Source organism: Physcomitrium patens, chromosome 15 (assembly GCF_059467195.1).
Source record: "Physcomitrium patens ecotype Gransden chromosome 15, ASM5946719v1, whole genome shotgun sequence".
Taxonomy (NCBI): Eukaryota; Viridiplantae; Streptophyta; class Bryopsida; order Funariales; family Funariaceae; genus Physcomitrium; species Physcomitrium patens.
The window spans coordinates 11,397,185-11,415,667 of NC_143424.1; the positions used below are offsets into that span (position 1 = coordinate 11,397,185).

General features: G+C 36.6%; 3 protein-coding genes across 8 annotated transcripts; 2 read left to right on the top strand and 1 right to left on the bottom strand.

The window, feature by feature from the left end:
- Positions 1 to 1,021: 1,021 nt before the first annotated feature.
- LOC112292580 (photosystem I subunit O) lies at positions 1,022 to 2,517 on the top strand. Of its 2 annotated transcripts, none has more exons than XM_024541198.3 (6): positions 1,022 to 1,097; positions 1,259 to 1,369; positions 1,497 to 1,554; positions 1,727 to 1,906; positions 2,059 to 2,145; positions 2,274 to 2,517. In XM_024541198.3, exons 2-6 carry the CDS (start codon positions 1,267 to 1,269, stop codon positions 2,278 to 2,280), a joined length of 435 nt encoding a protein of 144 aa, XP_024396966.1. In that variant the 5' UTR covers positions 1,022 to 1,097; positions 1,259 to 1,266; the 3' UTR covers positions 2,281 to 2,517. The 2 variants fall into 2 exon arrangements, with proteins under 2 accessions (XP_024396966.1, XP_024396965.1); XM_024541197.3 differs by having other exon boundaries at positions 1,022 to 1,092.
- Positions 2,518 to 3,805: 1,288 nt separating this feature from the next.
- On the top strand, positions 3,806 to 6,287 carry LOC112292579 (photosystem I subunit O). Of its 4 annotated transcripts, XM_090256442.1 has the most exons (7): positions 4,357 to 4,408; positions 4,684 to 4,743; positions 4,930 to 5,037; positions 5,184 to 5,241; positions 5,573 to 5,752; positions 5,915 to 6,001; positions 6,176 to 6,287. In XM_090256442.1, exons 3-7 carry the CDS (start codon positions 4,938 to 4,940, stop codon positions 6,180 to 6,182), a joined length of 432 nt encoding a protein of 143 aa, XP_090112568.1. In that variant the 5' UTR covers positions 4,357 to 4,408; positions 4,684 to 4,743; positions 4,930 to 4,937; the 3' UTR covers positions 6,183 to 6,287. The 4 variants fall into 4 exon arrangements, with proteins under 4 accessions (XP_024396962.1, XP_090112568.1, XP_090112566.1 ...); XM_090256440.1 differs by lacking the exon at positions 4,684 to 4,743 and having other exon boundaries at positions 4,357 to 4,683; XM_090256441.1 differs by lacking the exon at positions 4,684 to 4,743.
- A 1,551-nt stretch (positions 6,288 to 7,838) lies between these two features.
- Positions 7,839 to 12,423, bottom strand: LOC112292874 (cytochrome c-type biogenesis ccda-like chloroplastic protein). 2 transcript variants are annotated; one of them, XM_024541799.3, is made up of 11 exons: positions 12,209 to 12,423; positions 11,734 to 11,990; positions 11,008 to 11,162; positions 10,612 to 10,697; positions 10,134 to 10,165; positions 9,649 to 9,810; positions 9,357 to 9,429; positions 9,032 to 9,132; positions 8,738 to 8,830; positions 8,350 to 8,396; positions 7,839 to 8,110 (listed from the first exon to the last, which is right to left on the bottom strand). In XM_024541799.3, exons 2-11 carry the CDS (start codon positions 11,953 to 11,955, stop codon positions 8,029 to 8,031), a joined length of 1,053 nt encoding a protein of 350 aa, XP_024397567.1. In that variant the 5' UTR covers positions 11,956 to 11,990; positions 12,209 to 12,423; the 3' UTR covers positions 7,839 to 8,028. The 2 variants fall into 2 exon arrangements, with proteins under 2 accessions (XP_024397567.1, XP_024397566.1); XM_024541798.3 differs by having other exon boundaries at positions 12,127 to 12,212.
- Between the last annotated feature and the right edge of the window lie 6,060 nt (positions 12,424 to 18,483).

The following is an 18,483-nucleotide window of genomic DNA, read 5'->3' on the forward strand; positions in this document are numbered from 1 at the left end:
CCTTGAGCAGATTGGAAAAAAGTTTCATGCTTGTTCAAGTTCATTATGGACATAAAGAAGATGAGTTTCTGAAGAGATGTTCTCATCAAACAGAACTGCTCTGCATACATTACTGTGATCAAATTATGGATCAAACCACAGTCTCTGCAGTGTACTAAGTTGCACAACAATTCTGCTCAATGTAGATATAATCACCTGATTTTAGAGTAGTAAAGAGAATTACAGTGTATGTGAACAACCACTGTATGAGCACAGTAGAGACTATGGAGAGGCATCAGTTGTTTCAAATGCTTCCACAAGTAACCAATCTGGATATTCACAGCAAGCAATAGGATCTACTGGAGCTTCAAAATCAACCTCATGATACAGCTTGTTAGGGTTACAAAACTAGCTCTTTTATTGCATTGCAACATAAGACATCACATTCCCTCACACATGAGGCTTTTTCATGCATAGAAAATGTTCATAAACTGAATCTGGACTATAACAGTAAAGAGATCCATTGAGCACCCACCAATGCAAGGTACAAGGTAGAGATTTTCAGCACTAAACATACATCTGATGTTACAACAATGTAAGAGTCAACACCAGATTACAAACAGCTTAAACTATTAAACTACGTTAAATGTATTCCACCACTCACAAGGCTGATTGATTCTCATGTTGCATCAAAGACAATCACTCTTAGTCTCCCACTTGAATAAAAAAAAATTACCTAATTAAACAGCTTGTATTGCATGGAAAGTCTCATTATTTCCCCTAAAGCCCAATTGGGTTTTGGATTATTTTTCTCACAGAACCCATTGCATTTGGGTGAGGACTAAAAAGGAGGGGGGCCACCTTATCCAGATCAGCCATCCATGGCAGCCAATTGGGACTGCGCTCCCGTACCACCTGCTGGAATCCCAGTGGTGCCATCCTCCCCGAGTCACCCACCCTTCGTCCCACCCGGCCCGGCCCGGCCCCGTCACCACCCTCACCATGAGAGCATCGAGAGAGGCCCAGCTTTGTAAATCATCATCCCTGCAAACAACGTCTTAGCAGCACGCTCTCTCCACTCGCCCTCGCAGTCTCGCTTGTTTCTCTCTTAATGTGAGGTGTACCGCCCCTTCGCCCCCTCGATGCCGTCGCAATGCGCATTCTTTGAATTTTGATGTGTGTGTGTGTGTGTTTTTTTTTTCTTTATTTTTTTTTTCTTTCCTTCTCGCTGAGGTTTTCCTTTTGGCTCACCTGGTTTCATGTTCTCTTGTGTCTGTAGTTGTCGAAATGGCAGCAGCGATGGCCTCTATGACTACCCCCGTCGTTGCCGGGCTTGGTGGCTCAGCTCTCCTCGCTAACAGGACTTCCTCTAAGGTCCAACTGACCTCGGGTGAGTTTCTCTCGTTGGTTCCACTTGTCTAGTGTGTGCGATCGAAATGTGAATTTTTATTGACTTGTGCGTTTTCGCTTATTGGTTGGTCCTGATTGCTCTTCGGTGTTCGTGCTTCTGAATGCAGCTTTCGTTCCCCGTGCCGTTCAAGTTAACAAGCCTCTCTGCGTTTCCCGCGTCACCTGGTATGTCCTCTACGATGTCAATTGGAATTCATGTGGTTGTATCATTCTGCTTTAAGTTCACTTATTAGACTGTTTGCGGATTCTCATTTTCCAAATACTTCGTAGCCTTTCAGTGTTTCAAGACGATCGATTTGATTCTTTCTGTGATGAATGCGATGGTTGCTGTGCGCAGCTTCAACAGGGATTGGTTGAGGAAGGACCTCTCTGTCATTGGCTTTGGCCTCATTGGTTGGTTGGCACCGTCCAGCCTGCCAGTCATCAATGGCAACAGCTTGACAGGCCTCTTCTTGGGCAGCATCGGACCCGAGCTGGCTCACTTCCCTACAGGCCCAGCCCTTACATCGCCATTCTGGTACGTTCACAATTCAACATCTGTGTATTCAGTGTTATCAGACTCAGAGAGACCTTAATGTTGTATCGCGGAGTTTGCAGACTTTGTCTATGGAGAAACGTGGGTTTCAGATGATTGTAGTGTTGATCTAAAATGTGGTGCTCTTGAACCAGGTTGTGGATGGTCACATGGCACGTGGGTTTGTTCATCGTGTTGACTCTTGGCCAGATCGGGTTCAAAGGCCGCCAGGACGGCTACTGGTGAGTGAGGGCAATCAACATTACCTGAGATGTGTGCGAAAGTTCTCATGGGTTCCGTAGTGGCATGCTGGGAAGATCGAGAATAACTGTGGATGGGGGACTCGTTACTAATGTGTTGTGTTGTGCAGGAGCTAAGCCTACAGTGGTGCCCAGTTGATAGAGATGCAGACGCAGCGCAGTGGAAGTGGATTAGAATCGCTGTACCATTAAATACTGTAAACAAGGAAATTCGTAGCGCAACTCATGTCCATTCGTTGTTTATAAGAACAGTTGAATGTTCTTGATGTATGTACTGTGCTGTGTTGGAAATGTCACGACGCACACGACTGTCAATCCACTAATAATCATCAAAGAACACATTTCCTTACGAAATTCTCTGGCGACCTTAACTTTTTAATGCAAAGTCCTTAGTTGCAAGATACGATGATTAAGATGGGTGAATGTAAGCTCTAGCGTTTCGTGTAAATTCTTGCACAAAGCAGTGCTGTGACCAAAGCATAATGTCTCTGAACCTGGTGGTGTCAAGGGCCTGACCTGATTGGCCTTGACAAAATGAACAATGAATAATCTTACTCATTTCCCAGTTGTATCACTCGTGGAAATTCGCAGTTGATAAGTGTACATTGTTTCCCAGCTGATCTTCCCCCTCGCTGTCCTAAGTTCTTTCCTAATAATAAGTCTGGAATTATACAAATAGGAGTCCGGTTATTACGTAACATCTGTCATCTGCTAGACAAACAATTCACAGTCGGGAGCCTCATAATGGATAAGTGCACTTCTTCGAATCGGAATTTTGTCTGCTTATCTCGATAACAATTATCATTACTATGAGTTATCACTCAGTAGTGGACGGGGTTTGTGACAACTAGGTCTTATCATGTAGAATTGAAGGTAAAGCTTCATCAATGTCAGACAACGGAACATGTTGCTGAAAGCTATAAGAAAGCGATGTTCTGTACTCTGAAACCGTTCGCACTTGTCCACTAAAAATGGTGTCTGGTTTTTACGGAAGTTAAAATGACTCGAGACTTTCGAAGGATTTGAATTACCTTTGAATTCTATTTCACGTAGTCTATTGTTTGCTGGACATAGTCTAGGAATCATGTCCATGAAAATTAAGCAAAGTGGAATTTTTAATAAATTTTCGTACTATTTTATTTTAGTGTGCACTGGTATTTCGCTGGTACAAATTAAAACTTTGAAAGCAATTTCAGGGGGACTTGATGGGTTTGTAAATATGTTATTGTGTTTTTACACTGTATGTATACCCCAAAAAAATGTATATCCATGTATCTATAGTTTTATATACACGAACGAATAAAATATTTTGTTGTTTACACCCATTTGAATATTTCATGACGAGTTCGATTGTGACATATTATTCTTAACATGAATTACAATCTAAGAACACATCGTTTCATGCAGGACCCGCTTTGAAGACATTCCTCCTAAAGAAAGCAGAAGATTTAAGATAAACGCAACTTCAAACCATGTTAACTAACAACTAGTTAAAAACCATGTAAACCATGTTGAAGACCATGTTAAAACCATGTTAACTCACAACTAGTTCCATGATAGTGGCTGATTATGATCATTCTGATTAATCTGATTATTACTTTAAATAGTAAGATTGTGGCATTTGAGAATGCGTTATATGAATTTCACCAACACAGGTCTTCCATCTATTTCATGTTATCATGCATGTTGTTAGAACATTACAGTATTGCATGATTGAAAGGGTCTCATGGCCACACTCGACGGTAGAATTCCAGTCAATCATACGTTCTGCTATTTGCACAGTAAACGAAATAGGTCATTCTTGCACCACAATTTGCAGCAAAGTTGTAGTTCCCAGCCTCTCAAAAAGCAGAAACAAAGACAAATCAATAACACAACATCATCCGAACTGAACCCAATTTGTGATATGCATGTTTTATCTGACGCAGGCAGAACGATCACTTCGGTTCTGCTGGAACTCGCATGCTGCGTTGTCTCGTTGTGGCAGTCCAGCGGATTGCGGGGTTGCATTAGCCAAAGCCGGAGGATCCCAGAAGGCGAAGGGTGCTGCTGCGGAGCGACCCTTATCCGGAGCAAACCGTGGCAACCAATCACACCTCATCTCCTCCGTCTCGCTGTTCTCTCCCATCATCCCAGCACCCTAGCGCTCCATACTTGTAAGCGTGCCTTCGCTAGCTCTCCAGCATCCGCCAACGCCCATCTACGAAGCTGTGTTGACGCGCTGTGCAACATCTTTCTATTCAACGTAAGTTTATTCTCCAAGAGCTCGTTCCCTTCAAATTGCTTGGTAGGTGGTCTTGAGTTATTGCCCTAGGTCCTGTGTCTCTGCTTTCTGAGGGTGTGACAGCTTTTTGCTGATCTATTGGCCATGGTGGCCTTGATGGGTAGCTTTCCAATCGGGAGTAGTAATGTTTTCCTCGTTGCTTCGGTTGGTTATAACTAGTTACCTCAGCATTTCCTCAGATGCGTTTTATTCTATTTCATGGTTATCGCTGTAGATGTTTCTTGTTGGATTAGCAGGTACCGTTAAACTAGGAGCGTTTGCTGTCTGTGCAGCTCTTACGTTCCTGCATTTCGTCTGTTAAGTGTATTTAGCATCAGAACTATGCTTGAATTTGCTATGGTCTTGCTCTCTTCAATTGGCTCGCTTCTTCTAGGCTTAGTCTCACGTGCCGAGTGCAGTGATTTCGAATTGATCTGAAATGCGTGTCGGTTCAAGATGGGTGGATGATGAGCAATCACGCTGACTTCCTGTGATATGCGCAGTCGTCGACATGGCAATGACTGCTACTTCAATGGCCATGCCTGCCGTTGCCGGTCTAGGAAGCTCTTCCATCTTGGCTAGGAGATCCCCGAAGTTGCAGCTGACCTCAGGTGTGTTGCTTTCTGGTCTCATTAATCCCATAAGTCCCCAGTTCTCACTTAAATTTATGTTTGCAATTGATACGACAGAGAATGTATCCCTGAATCTTTCCAATCCACGAGAATAACTGATGCGAGTACGATTTATGTGAATGCAGCGTTCGTCGGTGGAGCCATCAAAGTGAACAAGCCCCTCTGCATGTCTCGCGTCACCTGGTGTGTACACTATACTAAAAAAAGATTTCCTGTAATTTTGCAATGCTGATTGTAGGCATGTACTAGTGCCCGCAACACAGTTGCATGCTACCAAGTGGAGATAATACAAACCCATCTGATGTAATTCTGCTGAGTGAGTTCTGTCAATATGACCGTTCTCTCTGATCGATGCCCTGGGTTGGATTTCTTAGTCTGATAAATATCTGTACAATCCTTCAATATCATGTCACATTACCCTCTGGCCCTCTGTCCTACTCCTGTATTACTCCGTGCGTTCACTGACATTGTTATTAGGTCCATTGTCATTTACCGTACTGGTTGGGGTGCGCAGCTTCAACAGGGACTGGTTGAGGAAGGACCTCTCCGTCATTGGCTTCGGTCTCATTGGTTGGTTGGCACCATCCAGCTTGCCAGTCATCAACGGCAACAGCTTGACAGGCCTCTTCTTGGGCAGCATCGGACCCGAGCTGGCTCACTTCCCTACCGGCCCAGCCCTAACATCCCCATTCTGGTACCCCCTCAATCATACGTCAATTGTGAGTAGTAGAGAGTGTGGTGGTTACTGTGGAGTAACATTGCAGTCTAGAGAAGAGTTCAGGCTGTGTTATCAGAGACATCAAGTTTGCAATTAATAGTGCAGTTTGGGACTAATGTGTATCTTTTTTTGTATCAGGTTGTGGATGATCACATGGCACGTGGGATTGTTCATTGTGTTGACCCTTGGTCAGATCGGGTTCAAGGGCCGCCAGGATGGCTACTGGTGAGTGTGGGATAATAGCACTGCACGAAATTCATGGACCTGAGGGTGTAGTGAGCATGTACTGTTTAGAGCAACAATAGTTATGAATGACAAATCTGTTTTGTCCTGCGAGAAACATTAAGACGTAGAGTGTGTGGGGAACGTGTCACTTATATGTGTGGTGGTCGATTGCAGGAACTAAGCGTGCGGTGATGCCCTGATGATTGCGTTGCAGTCGTAGTGCTGATGAGGCAGATTAGAATCGCTGTACTTTAAAAAGTTGTAAACAAGAAAATTTATAGCACCACCAATGTTCATCTTGATGTTTTTAAAACCAGTCGAACGTCGATGACTGTGCCATGAATTCTGTTGATGCGGTTACTGGTTTGTTTTGCAATGCCCTGAAAAAGTCGCTTCTTCCAGAGAATGTTTTGTGCATTCATATTGCAGCAAACATTGCCTGTTGGTGAATTGTCAGTCGCTATATATAACCCTACTGCGTATCATTTTTTTCGTTTTCTTACATATCATTCTGAACCGAACTTCTAAGAACTTCAAAATCCTGGAACTTATGAAATAACCTTTCAATTAATGCCAGCCCCGCTCATGCACATTAAAATTTGCGCAAATGACATGTTTTTTAACCTCTTGAATAAATTTTCAATCAGCACTCATACGCATCCATCTGTTCATGTAATTACAATAAAAGATAGAACTTCTATTTTACCGAAATTTATTCAATACTAGTAGAACAAATAAACACTATTCACCGAAAATATAACACTGTCGAAGATGGAAAATTGCTCGAAAATAAAAAAAAGGCAGACAATACTTTCATTTGAACATTTGAAATCTTTATTTAAAATAACGCCAATATCTTTTCCAGCACACATGTTCTGTTCTGAAGACAAAGACCAATGCGCTTTCACAAATATTCGTAGACAAACAATTGTGCAACTTTTCAATTTAGTACAGAATACTTCATCATCATCTTGTACTTTCATCTTCATACTACTTGCTTTCTGCTTGTTTGTCTTACTACCTTAGAAAAAATTAAAAAACACTCTACTTAATAGAAAATATTTGTTTGTAAATTTCACACAATATAATCTTAAATTTAAATAAAATATATAAATATGTTGTAGTACAATAATTGCTAAGTTACAATAAGAAAATTATGAATTTTTTCTATTGTATTCACACAAAAAAAAAAAAATTGGTCTAAAATGACCTTAATCTAATAAAAAACTGTCAATTAAATGTAAAATCTCCACTTTTTTGTGCAAATGATCACACAAATATTCTTCTTTTATAGTATTAGTAATAAAAATAATAAAGATAATGGAAATTGACATGTATAAGTAAGTAAGATCATACACATTATCAATGTTATAGACAAGAAAATCACTTTTAATCTCAATTGAATAATAGCTAAAATATCATCATTTAAAACTAATTTAAAACTAAATTGAAATACATAACAATTTAGGATCATCACGACCAAAAAGCATTTATCATGGAGGAAAAAAATAAAAAATTTGAAAAAATAAAGTGTAGAATGAATTCTCTGTGAAATAGTTTTAGTATTATTTTCATCACGACACATCCCAGCAGAATCCTTTAAACCTTTATTTCTATTTTTTATTTCTATTTGTGATTCGGTTTAACAATAGGTAGCACATGTTCATTAATAACTACCAACTACTGATTCATCATTTACAATCTCCAACCTCTACTACAAAACCTGCATCCAAGACTGAGACAATTCCTTGCCTAAACCAATAAGTTAGGATTTAAAAACTTCACATAGATTTGTTTTTTTCCAAAAGTGATTCGATGGCTCCATGCAGTCATGCTATTCTTTAGAGGTCAAGAAGCTTTTAGTTTACACAGTTTTACAACCAAGTTCATTGGTCTCTCTCGATGGTCAGAACGGATGTGTCAACAAATACACATTTTCAGGCATACCACCACAATAAGCCCTGATCTAGAATTGTGTGGACATATACAAAGATGGGTTGCCTCTATCCATCCATGTAAGCATATGTTTACATCATCGTAGTCATTGAAGACTCCGGAAATGTGCGAGTTAGGAAAGAGTAGAGCCCCCCACCCAGCAACAACGCTCCACTGCACCCACCAATCCCTCACTTATGTTAGCAACCTTGTAGATTCACTAATACTTTGAAAGTGTTCATGGTCAACATCTTCTACAAGCTCACAGAATAGGCCACGTACTTCTTAGCAAACATGTCTAGGCAAATGCTGTTCAAGCTGCTAGCAGTAACTAAGCGAAACACGTTCTGAGAAACCTAAAACCAGTGACAGGAAACGCCAATTACTACAGAAATTAGAATGTGGGAAAGTACCTGGTAGGATTAATCCACGCAGAATACTTGCGCATGGCCATGAGTTGCTGCATTCGAACAAGAAAGTCAACTACTTAACAAAGACCTCGGCGATCCAGAGGGAAATGACTTACTGTACTTCGTAGGACAAATCCAAGAGTACTAAATGCATCCAGCATCTCTTTCATCAGTTATCAACTTCTGGTGCCCACCCAAGGATATGAATATCGAAACGTGAACCCGAGTGCAGTCATAATAAGCGCGGCACATTAAACGATTGCCTACATTCTGAGAACCCGTATTTCTTCTGTAATTTCTAAGCCCACATACCCATTATTGTAGTGCTTAGAATCAGGTTGCATCGAAATTATCCAAGTTGTCTCACAACGGTTTCAGCTTAAAAACATACCTGGAGAGCGCCAGCGAATGACGCGGCCAATAAAAGAGGAGCTACATATCCAGTTGTGTAAGCCAAAAGTAGGCTACCTCCAACCAACGGATCCTGGAGCATAGAACTACCTACTTAGTTAACGAATTCATATCTATTCAAGGAAATTTAGAGGAGATGTGACTCTAGTCAAACAAATCACAAAAACAACAACATTGTTACTCATCAACATCAGCAATTTCTTTCGTCATGCATCAACCTATAAGGTGGCATATCTACGACGATAGATGAAACGTGGGCTAAGAATCTTCAGACCTGAGACGAGGCCACATAGGCCAGCAGCGAGGCAAGGACTGGGGTGCTGCAAGGAGACGCTGCCAATGCAAACGTAAGACCTGCAAGGTATGCTTGAGCACCTGAACTCCGAACGTTGAATTAGGATTCTGCAACGAATGTATTCCCTAGCTTCCCGCCCCAAGAGTAGCTTGTCCATGAACTGCCTTTTCGACCTTTGATTGAACTACCCTCCTACAAATCATCTTTATTTAAAATCATATCTTCTAAACGTCGAAAAGTACAACATTTATGTAGAAACGAATCTAGAAAATTAGGGTTGGTTTAAGAGATATAAGGAACGAACTTGGAGGAAGAGTGGCTGCTGCCTTCCGGGCATCAAAGTTGCCGAAAAACGACGGAAATTGAAGCTCAATGATCTGCCAAGAATTCCATCAGTTTCGTATTAAGACTAGGATCACGAAAACTTAAGGATACGTGAAATGAGAACTTATCGATGAGCCACTGAACTTCTCTGACTTGGCAGCCCCGGGGGTTCTCAAGAATAAATCCAAAAACAGAAACGAAATTGAGCCAAAAAAAAAATCAAGATTGACAGAATGTTAGTTCGGTTTGCTCCTAGTTGTTAAGAACCCTACCTCCAGAAGATTCAAGCCCATTACCATCGCCACAACCGACACAGCGATTGGAATGCCTTGTCCAATTTGACCATAAGCCTTTCCTGCTAATGATGCTCCGACACCGAGCACTGCAAGTGTCGTTGCCAATCCAAAGGAAAAAGCCACTGAATCGACAAACAACTGCCATTCGTACCAGAACTAAACGTGAGATTTTCGGATTACGCACAAAATACTACGTAGCAACTCACTACATTAAGAATACCGAACATGCTGAGACATTTTCAGAAACGCTAACATTGTCCCGACAAATCTGAAAAATCGTATGCGTCAAAACTGAATGACTATGCATAACGACATTAGCAACCACGATGTCTGCCAACATTCGTGATGAAACCGTCTACGAGACCCTTCCTTAATCAAACTACACAAAAGTGTGTCGTTGTAGATGACAGGACACTAATTTTAGATAACCGCCAAACATCTTGGTGATCAAATCGACTCACCTGCGTGCGGTTCTTTCCTCCTCCAGAAGCTCCTACATATGCAACCACAAGAAGGTAACTGTAAAACGATGCTTCTCCACCATGCCACTTCCAAAAAAGTACACGACCTCAATGTAATGACTGAAGGCACGAAGCAATTCGCTGGAGATGGATATGGAAGTCAAAACAGTAGCAAATTAGACAGCACAAATGAAATATCATGGGTGCGTTGACAAATGACTTATTCATTAGCAAATGTCAGTCTCTTCAGCACAACAGTCATGGTTAAATTTTATACAAAGGATTGCTATTTCGACGAAATAGACAGTTTCAATTACTTCCGGTTCGAAGCTAAGGATAATGCAAGTATCATAGATCATTCACAGGTTTGAATCAAATTGGGATAATTTACATCCACCTACTGTTCAATAGAACATGCAATCCAATCCAGCATGACTATATGTCGGGTAATGCTTATCAATGACAGGAAAAACCATACCGATATAGCCAAGTGTGAGAGGCAGAACACTCAGAGTGCACGGAGACAGGCTCGTCACCAGTCCTGCACCAAATATGATGGCCACACTACCAATCATGCGATAAAAACTTCAGTGGTTTATCCAAGCCCTAATGCAGTTGCAGATCATTAATAATTCAGATGTTCGAATGGAACAATGCTCATACAGTACTTTCGAAAATGTATAATAATACTGTTCTATTTCAGGACGAGCCATAGTCAGATCCCACATCCCAAATAAGATTCACATTTCAAGCAGAATCAAGAAATAACACCCAGACGACAGTATTCTTCTAGCAAGCAACGTGTCACGCCAGTTACAGGGATGAGATTAAACGTTGTATCCGTGTCTGGGTGGTCTAAGTCCAGGAAACAAACCTGGTAGGCGTCAAGGAGCCTTGCAGCTGCCCCTGAACCACAGAGTTTGCATTCTGGCCTGCAGTGAATAGCGTGTTATTCAGCCAATCTGATGTTCCACCTTCTGCAACTAACGCAAATAATTGTGGTATTTCCTTCCCCAACCCCATTGCAGCCTGTTGCTCGCCATTTCGGTGGATAACAGAGTGAGTAACACCAACAGGGCAATGTTATGTGATTAGCAAGCTGAAAGCACAAAACACAATACTGCTTCACGTCTTTACTTCTAAATTTGAGTAGCTGTTCCACAAATGGCCTTATTGTATGGGAATTTATGATACTGTTTAGTTTGGCCGAGAATTTGGGAGGGAATCGAACCCCTTCTTCAGAAAAGCAAGACTAATATCCAGCCTTGAACTCTAGAAAAATATAACTACAACTATCTTTCATCTATGATCCATGCAAGGATTCTGAAAATTTCCTTCTCTAGTTTCACAATCTTCATCGTATGTATGGGACCTACATATATTGGATGTTATCCGATGGCATTAAGAAGGTGCAACAACTATTTTGAGGCTATAGCTGCATCTAAGAATTTCGATAAGGCCAAATGTAATTTACGATAATGCTGGTGTCACCAGTGAGCATGGCGAATTCAAGCGGGTGAACTGTCGTCCATAATTCGAAGTTTCCCCAAAAACATTCATAGCTCTAAAGTAAGAATGTACGGGTATACGGAGAACTCACCTCATCAATCAAAGGGACCACCGTTTCAAGCGCAGCAACAGCAACCAAGGGTCCAGCTTTGGGAGGAGATTTCCGAATGGATCTCAACGGATCAGCAGGTGCCCACAAACTGCCATGGCCATTCGTGCTCGGCAACCCAGTCCTAAAACTCCTGGAACCTGAAGCCAAAATATTCGAATTCTGGACCATCCTCAACCCGCAGCACCCCACGCACTGCGCCATCAATTCTACAGCTCAATTCACCTCCCCTTCCTTCCCTGCGTTCGCAAACACATTCATAGCCAAGAAGTTCAAGGCTCCGTAAGGAACCTGTCGCATCCAATCCATCAATCCTACCTAAAATATGCACCCAAGTCCAAAAACCAGGATATCAGTTGACACACAATCTCTTACCTCAGAGTTCTCGCTACCTCTATCGGCCACAATTCAAGACTCAAAACACCCAAACTCACAAACCACCGCACCCAACACTCACTTGTATTGCTCAACACAGCTCCTATGAAAAATTTTGCTGCGTCTTTGCACCACGGCCAGTCACTCTCGTGTGGCGGGTTGCGTGACGCTTCCCGCAACGACAAGAGAGAGATGAATGTGGTCCGTTCGTCGAAACCATCAGCACAGTGAGGGAGTTGAGATCGCGGCGTTGCGAGTGGAACCCGATCTTGGCTTTCATGCTCAATCTGCCCTCGCACGCAAAATGCTTCTCCAGTGAGACAGGTCCGGTTTTTTGAATCGCATCATTGTCTCCGTTCTTCGAAGCTAACCACCATCGCTGCTGCTGTTCTCGGTCGTCCTGGACTTCTTTGGAACTCGTCTTTCTTCTGTTCTGTTTTTTTAAGCAGAGATTAACGTCGAAATCAAGCTTGTCAATTCAAAGCACCATATATGGGGGATTTATATAGCACTATATATGGGGGATTTATATAGCACTATATATGGGGGATTTATATAGCACTATTTATGGGGGATTTATATAGCACTATATATGGGGGATTTATATAGCACTATTTATGGGGGATTTATATAGCACTATTTATGGGGGATTTATATAGCACTAGCACTATTTATGGGGGATTTATATAGCACTATATATGGGGGATTTATATAGCACTATTTATGGGGGATTTATATAGCACTATTTATGGGGGATTTATATAGCACTATATATGGGGGATTTATATAGCACTATTTATGGGGGATTTATATAGCACTATATATGGGGGATTTGTATAGGGTGATGTCAATTCAAAGCACTATGTACGGGGGATTTATTTAGGATAAAGTTAAATAGACCCAAGTTTTTACTAAATCAACTCATCCATCCTGACCAATCATCATGAAAAAAATAATGATTTCTGGATTTATTTTTCTAGTATTAGATTTGCAATCAATAAAAACCAACCACATTCATCATAATTATTATATTCTTTATTAGTCTATTTAGTAAAATCATGGATTTATTTAGAATTTTCTTTTATCTCTCTCTCTCTCTCTCTCTCTCTATATATATATATATATATACATAGTTTATTTATGTATAATTATATATAGATTTACTTTGCTTAATTCATAATCTAAGGAGATGAAAATTTTATAAACTATGTGAAGAATATTAGTTAAGAGATATTAAATTATATATATATATATATATATATATATATAACACATGGTTAAATCGATTAACTTAATATAACCATCAATAGAAAAATGGATCGTCTCCAAAAACCATTATTGAAATTATAGCCCTCATCTTGACCCCCTTTGTTTCCAACTCCTTTTCAACTTTTTTAGCCTTCACTTTTATCTTCCTTCTTCACTTTTCCAATTCTTAATCATATTTTGCCTAACAATTCGGTGATTGTCTTTGGAGGGCAGTATGTATATAATTATAAGTTTTTTCCAATGATTAAAGGAAAAAAAAATACCAATTTTAATTTCTAACAAAGACCACTATTTTTGGCACCATACAAAACCTTTATCTATTCCTTCATTGATACCTATTAATAATAAGAACTTGAAGAATGTAAATAAATAAGTAAGATATCTTTTAAAGAAAGATAGCAAAAATAAAAATAAGTAATTATCTATATCAAACAAGAAATTGGAATAGTTGTTGCCAAAGACTAGAAAACTAAAGATTCTTGAAACAATATTAGAAGCAAGAAAAGAATTGATAAGAATAAATAAACCTTTATTTTTGTTTCTACATACACTATTTAATTAAGAGCTATGTATCAATGTTTTATATGACTTCCGACATATGTCCAACTTCCAAGACATGTGTCTAATTTGCAAAGTAAGTTACTTATAAGTGCACCATATATCAGAGATAAGAACTTGATGAAAATAAATAAATAAGTGAGATTTTTTCAAATAAGTATAATAAAATAAAAATAAGTAAGTATGTAGATTAAAAAAAATTTAGAATGGCTATTGCCAAAGATAAGATAACTAGAGACTTCTTGAAACTAGACTAAAAATAAAAAAGAAGTTGACAAGAGTGAAAAAAGCTTTACTCTTGCTTTTACATATGTTATCTATTTAGAAGCTACATGGCAACATTCTATAGGCCCTCTAAAACATGTCGACTTTGCATAACATATATTTTAACTTATAAGGTAAATTTTTTATATATGCGCTATTTAATTAACTTGTTCCACAAGTTACCAACATATTGTCGTGTTTTGATTTGGTTATCATGTGAAAATAATATATTTATATATCTAATATATAATTTATTATATAATATAATAAAAGCCATATTATTAGATTTTAGTTGGTTACAAAATATGATTAGATTATTACTTTGAAGTGGTTAATTTAAAAAGACTATTATTGAGGTTGATTTTATGTTGATAATTTTATATATTTAGAGCCATCTTTATTAGATATTGGTGACTCTTGAAATCTTATTTTGTTTCTTTTATTTGATATTTAAGACATATATTATGAAATCTTATAAAAAAATGATATGAGAGGAATTTTGATAGCAAAAAGAATAGTTAAGGCATCCATATGGATAAATGGAGATGGATGATAAAAATCTCTATTCTTATTGGCCAAAATTTATGTCCAATGGACTTCAAGGAGGCTACTTGAAGCCTTATTAGGAATTATGATTATTTTCTTCAGTGATTTTGAACTTAAGAGGCTAAAATTAGAAAGTTTAGGATTTTGGCTATAATTTTGGATGCAAATTTTGTGTGATTTGGAGTTTCTATGAAAGAAATATAGGGGTTTAAAGTTAAGGTGTTGGCTTTGTATCTATTGTCACTCTTTTGGACATAACCCATACATACAAAAGCAATGAACGATTGATGATTGAAGTTGGAGAGAGCATTTTTTTGGCTATACTTTTTATATATTACTTCATGACTTCTAAGCTAAGATGAAGGAATTGTAAGGAGCTAAAGTCAATGCTTGCAATTGAAGGGCAATAAGTGACCTGATTTATTAGTGGTTGTGTTTTGAACTATATCTTGAGTAATTTGACGAGATTTTGACTAAATCTTTTTAAAAACATGTGTTATCATGTTATTAAATTTTATACAAAAATTTTGTGGTATTTAAAGTTTAGATTTTTGAGATATAGAATAAATAGTATTTGGTTGCTTATAATTTAGGATTTAGAGCACCTTCTAGGATCTATAAGAAACTACACAATCTGTAGTAGATTTAAAATTTATTTATTTTTGTAGTAAAGCTGAAGGATAAAGTCTATATGATCTAGAAATTTGAAAAAAAATTAAATATTTGGATTAAGAGATATGAATTTTTAAAGTTTGGAGAAGAAAAATTCTTCATATGAAAAAAATATTTTTATAGGATTTTGCTACAATTTGGGCATTTTATACAAAGTATAGGGATTTTTGAAAGCTAAGACTTTATATATATATATATATATATATATATTAAAGATGGAGTTATGGAGCTATGAAAAAATTATGATATAAAGATGAATTTTTGTAAGAGGATTATGGATTTTTGTTGAGCTTATTGGAAATCAAGCTTACTAGCAAATGATTTAGTTATGACTTAGTATAGCAAAGGATGTTAAAGCATTTCTAGCTGCTTTAAAAAGCCTTATGTATAAAGCTTCTTAAATATAAAAAGGTTTTATCAATAAAATAAATTTTGATACTATTATATTTATTTGGCCTTTATAATAAGAATACATTACTTATTGAGACTTATCGAATAATCTGTACTAGATTTAAAACTTATTTTTTAATATACTATCTTTTTTGACAATCATATTTTTTTATTTTATGATTGTGTTACTTCTTTAAGTAATGTTGAATAGTATGCTTTGATTCTCTATAATATAAATACAATCCTTTTTGACAACAAGAAGTTTTTTCTTGCTTAGTAAGAAGTTTGAAATATATCACAATAATTTACATATTCTCTATTTTCAAAGATATGTTTGAAAAGATGTTGGTGTCGCCATTAAATTGTAATAATATTGAGGCTTACTTATGTGATTCTCATACCATAATTTCAAAAGTTGATTATTATATATTATAGTAAAATCAATTACTTAACCTAATATTTGAAGATCATGTAAATTAAGTATCAATTTCTTTATTTCATACTATAATCCATAAAAAATTAGCTTATAAGTGCAATATTATTCCACTTGATATCAATGGCAAGTTATCTAAATTGTAAAGCATATAATATTATAGATTGATTTTTTTATCACAAAATATAAATCTTGTTTCTTGCAACATGAATTGTATTAAGTTTTCCATACATAAATCAAAACTCCATCAAGAAAGCTTCCAATTTTTTTAATATTGAGTGAAGTCATTCAAAAAAAGATGAAAACTATAATAATACAAAATCAAAAAGTAGTTTTTAATAAACCTGACTTATGATCTTGGAATTGGATAGCTTTGAAGTTGAAGTTCAATTGCTAGTTTTACTTTATTAATAAATATTTGAAATTTTGATTTTGTACCATCAAATTTCTCAAGTAAGGTAATTTTTGGTTCTTTGATGCTTGAATTGTGTTCCACTATAGGAAAAGAGACATGATTTGATATAGATGTTAAAGAAATTCCAATCATCTCTATATCTCGACTTTTTGTCATTCTTGTTCTTCTTTGTGGTGGTAAATTGAATTGATGAATTGCAAGCATTAATTCTTTTAATTTTTTTTGTATTTGTGCTATTGCACTCTTTATTTTGACAAGTTCTATCATAATAATACTTAAAAAAAAAGAGATATCTAATATTGCTCAAGAAAAGTAAAAAAAAGAATAAAAAAAATATTAAAAATAATATCAATTTAAAAGAGAGTAATCTTTAATTTCTTATATGCTTATGTCTTATTAAGAAAAAAGAGATAATATATTCTTAATTAAAAAAAGATCAAGCTGTGATATTATAAGTGTATTTTTATGAATCTATCAAGGACAAAAATTTGATAAAATAAAATAAACAAAAGAAACTTTTTCAAAGAAGTATAAAAAAATAGAAATAAGAAAGAATATATATTAAAAAGAAATTGGAATGTCTATTGTCAAAAAAGAAGAAATCTAGAAACTTCTTAAAACTACACTAGAAATTAAAAAAAAAATTGAGAAGAGTGAAAAATGCTTCATTCTTACCTCTATATATATACTATCTATCCAAGAGCTACATAGTAATATTTTATATGACCTCTAAAACATGTTGAATTTGAATAATATGTATCTTAACTTATAATGCAAGTTTTTTATGTAGACACTACATAATTAGCTTCTTCCATAAACTACTAATATATATGTCATATTGTTAAATTATTGACTAAGTTTCTAACCTTTCAATCAACTACAAACACATGTAAAATCAAAATAATATTTATGAAGCTTCTAAAAAGCTTTTTTAGAAGATATTATGAAATTAATATATTTTTATCTACTTCTATCAATTCATATCACCTAAGTAACAATTAAAAATATATGTTTGTGATACCATATATCCAAATTATTCTATAAATAATAAATATGTATAATACATGGTTATTTTGTTGGCTAAGTTTTTAACCTACCAATCACCTGTAAACATGTATGAAAGCAAAGCGAGGTCTTTGAAGCTTCAAAAAAGCTATTCCATAAAATATTATTAAATTTATTTATTTTTATTTATTTCTAGGTATTCATATTTTCTACATAATTATCAAAATAAATGAGTATGTTTGTAATAATATCTTTTTTTCTAAGAACAAATTCCATAAAGAATATTAATCAGTTATTGAGGAAGTCCAAGATGCAATAAACTATATTTGCTACATATTCTAATCTTTGTTTTTTTTCTAGAGATAGGTCTCCTAAGTTATTTGTAACATTCTACATTAGTATAGGAAGACTATCCTAATATTTGATTATTATTGAAGCCTTCATAATTTTTTTTTATTATAGACTATATATAAGATAAGGATCCAAGATAAAAAAATGGAGTTAGTTCGACATTACAATAATAATTGAATATAAGGCAAGAAGGTCCTAGTTAGACTACAAGTGACTTGTCGATATTGAGGATCCTCTCAGTCTTGACTCATATATATATTAGGTCCTATGAAACTTCTTGAGGAGTTTTCATAAAGTTTAGGAATAAAACAAGCCTAAGAACTTTCTTTGACAACTTCATAAATCATCTAAAGCCTCCTAGAACCTTCTAGAACTTCCTAGTACCTTCTTGAAGCTTCTTCACTTGTATGTTTGTGACATCACGTCATCTTCTAGCTTTGAGGTCTTCGAGAAG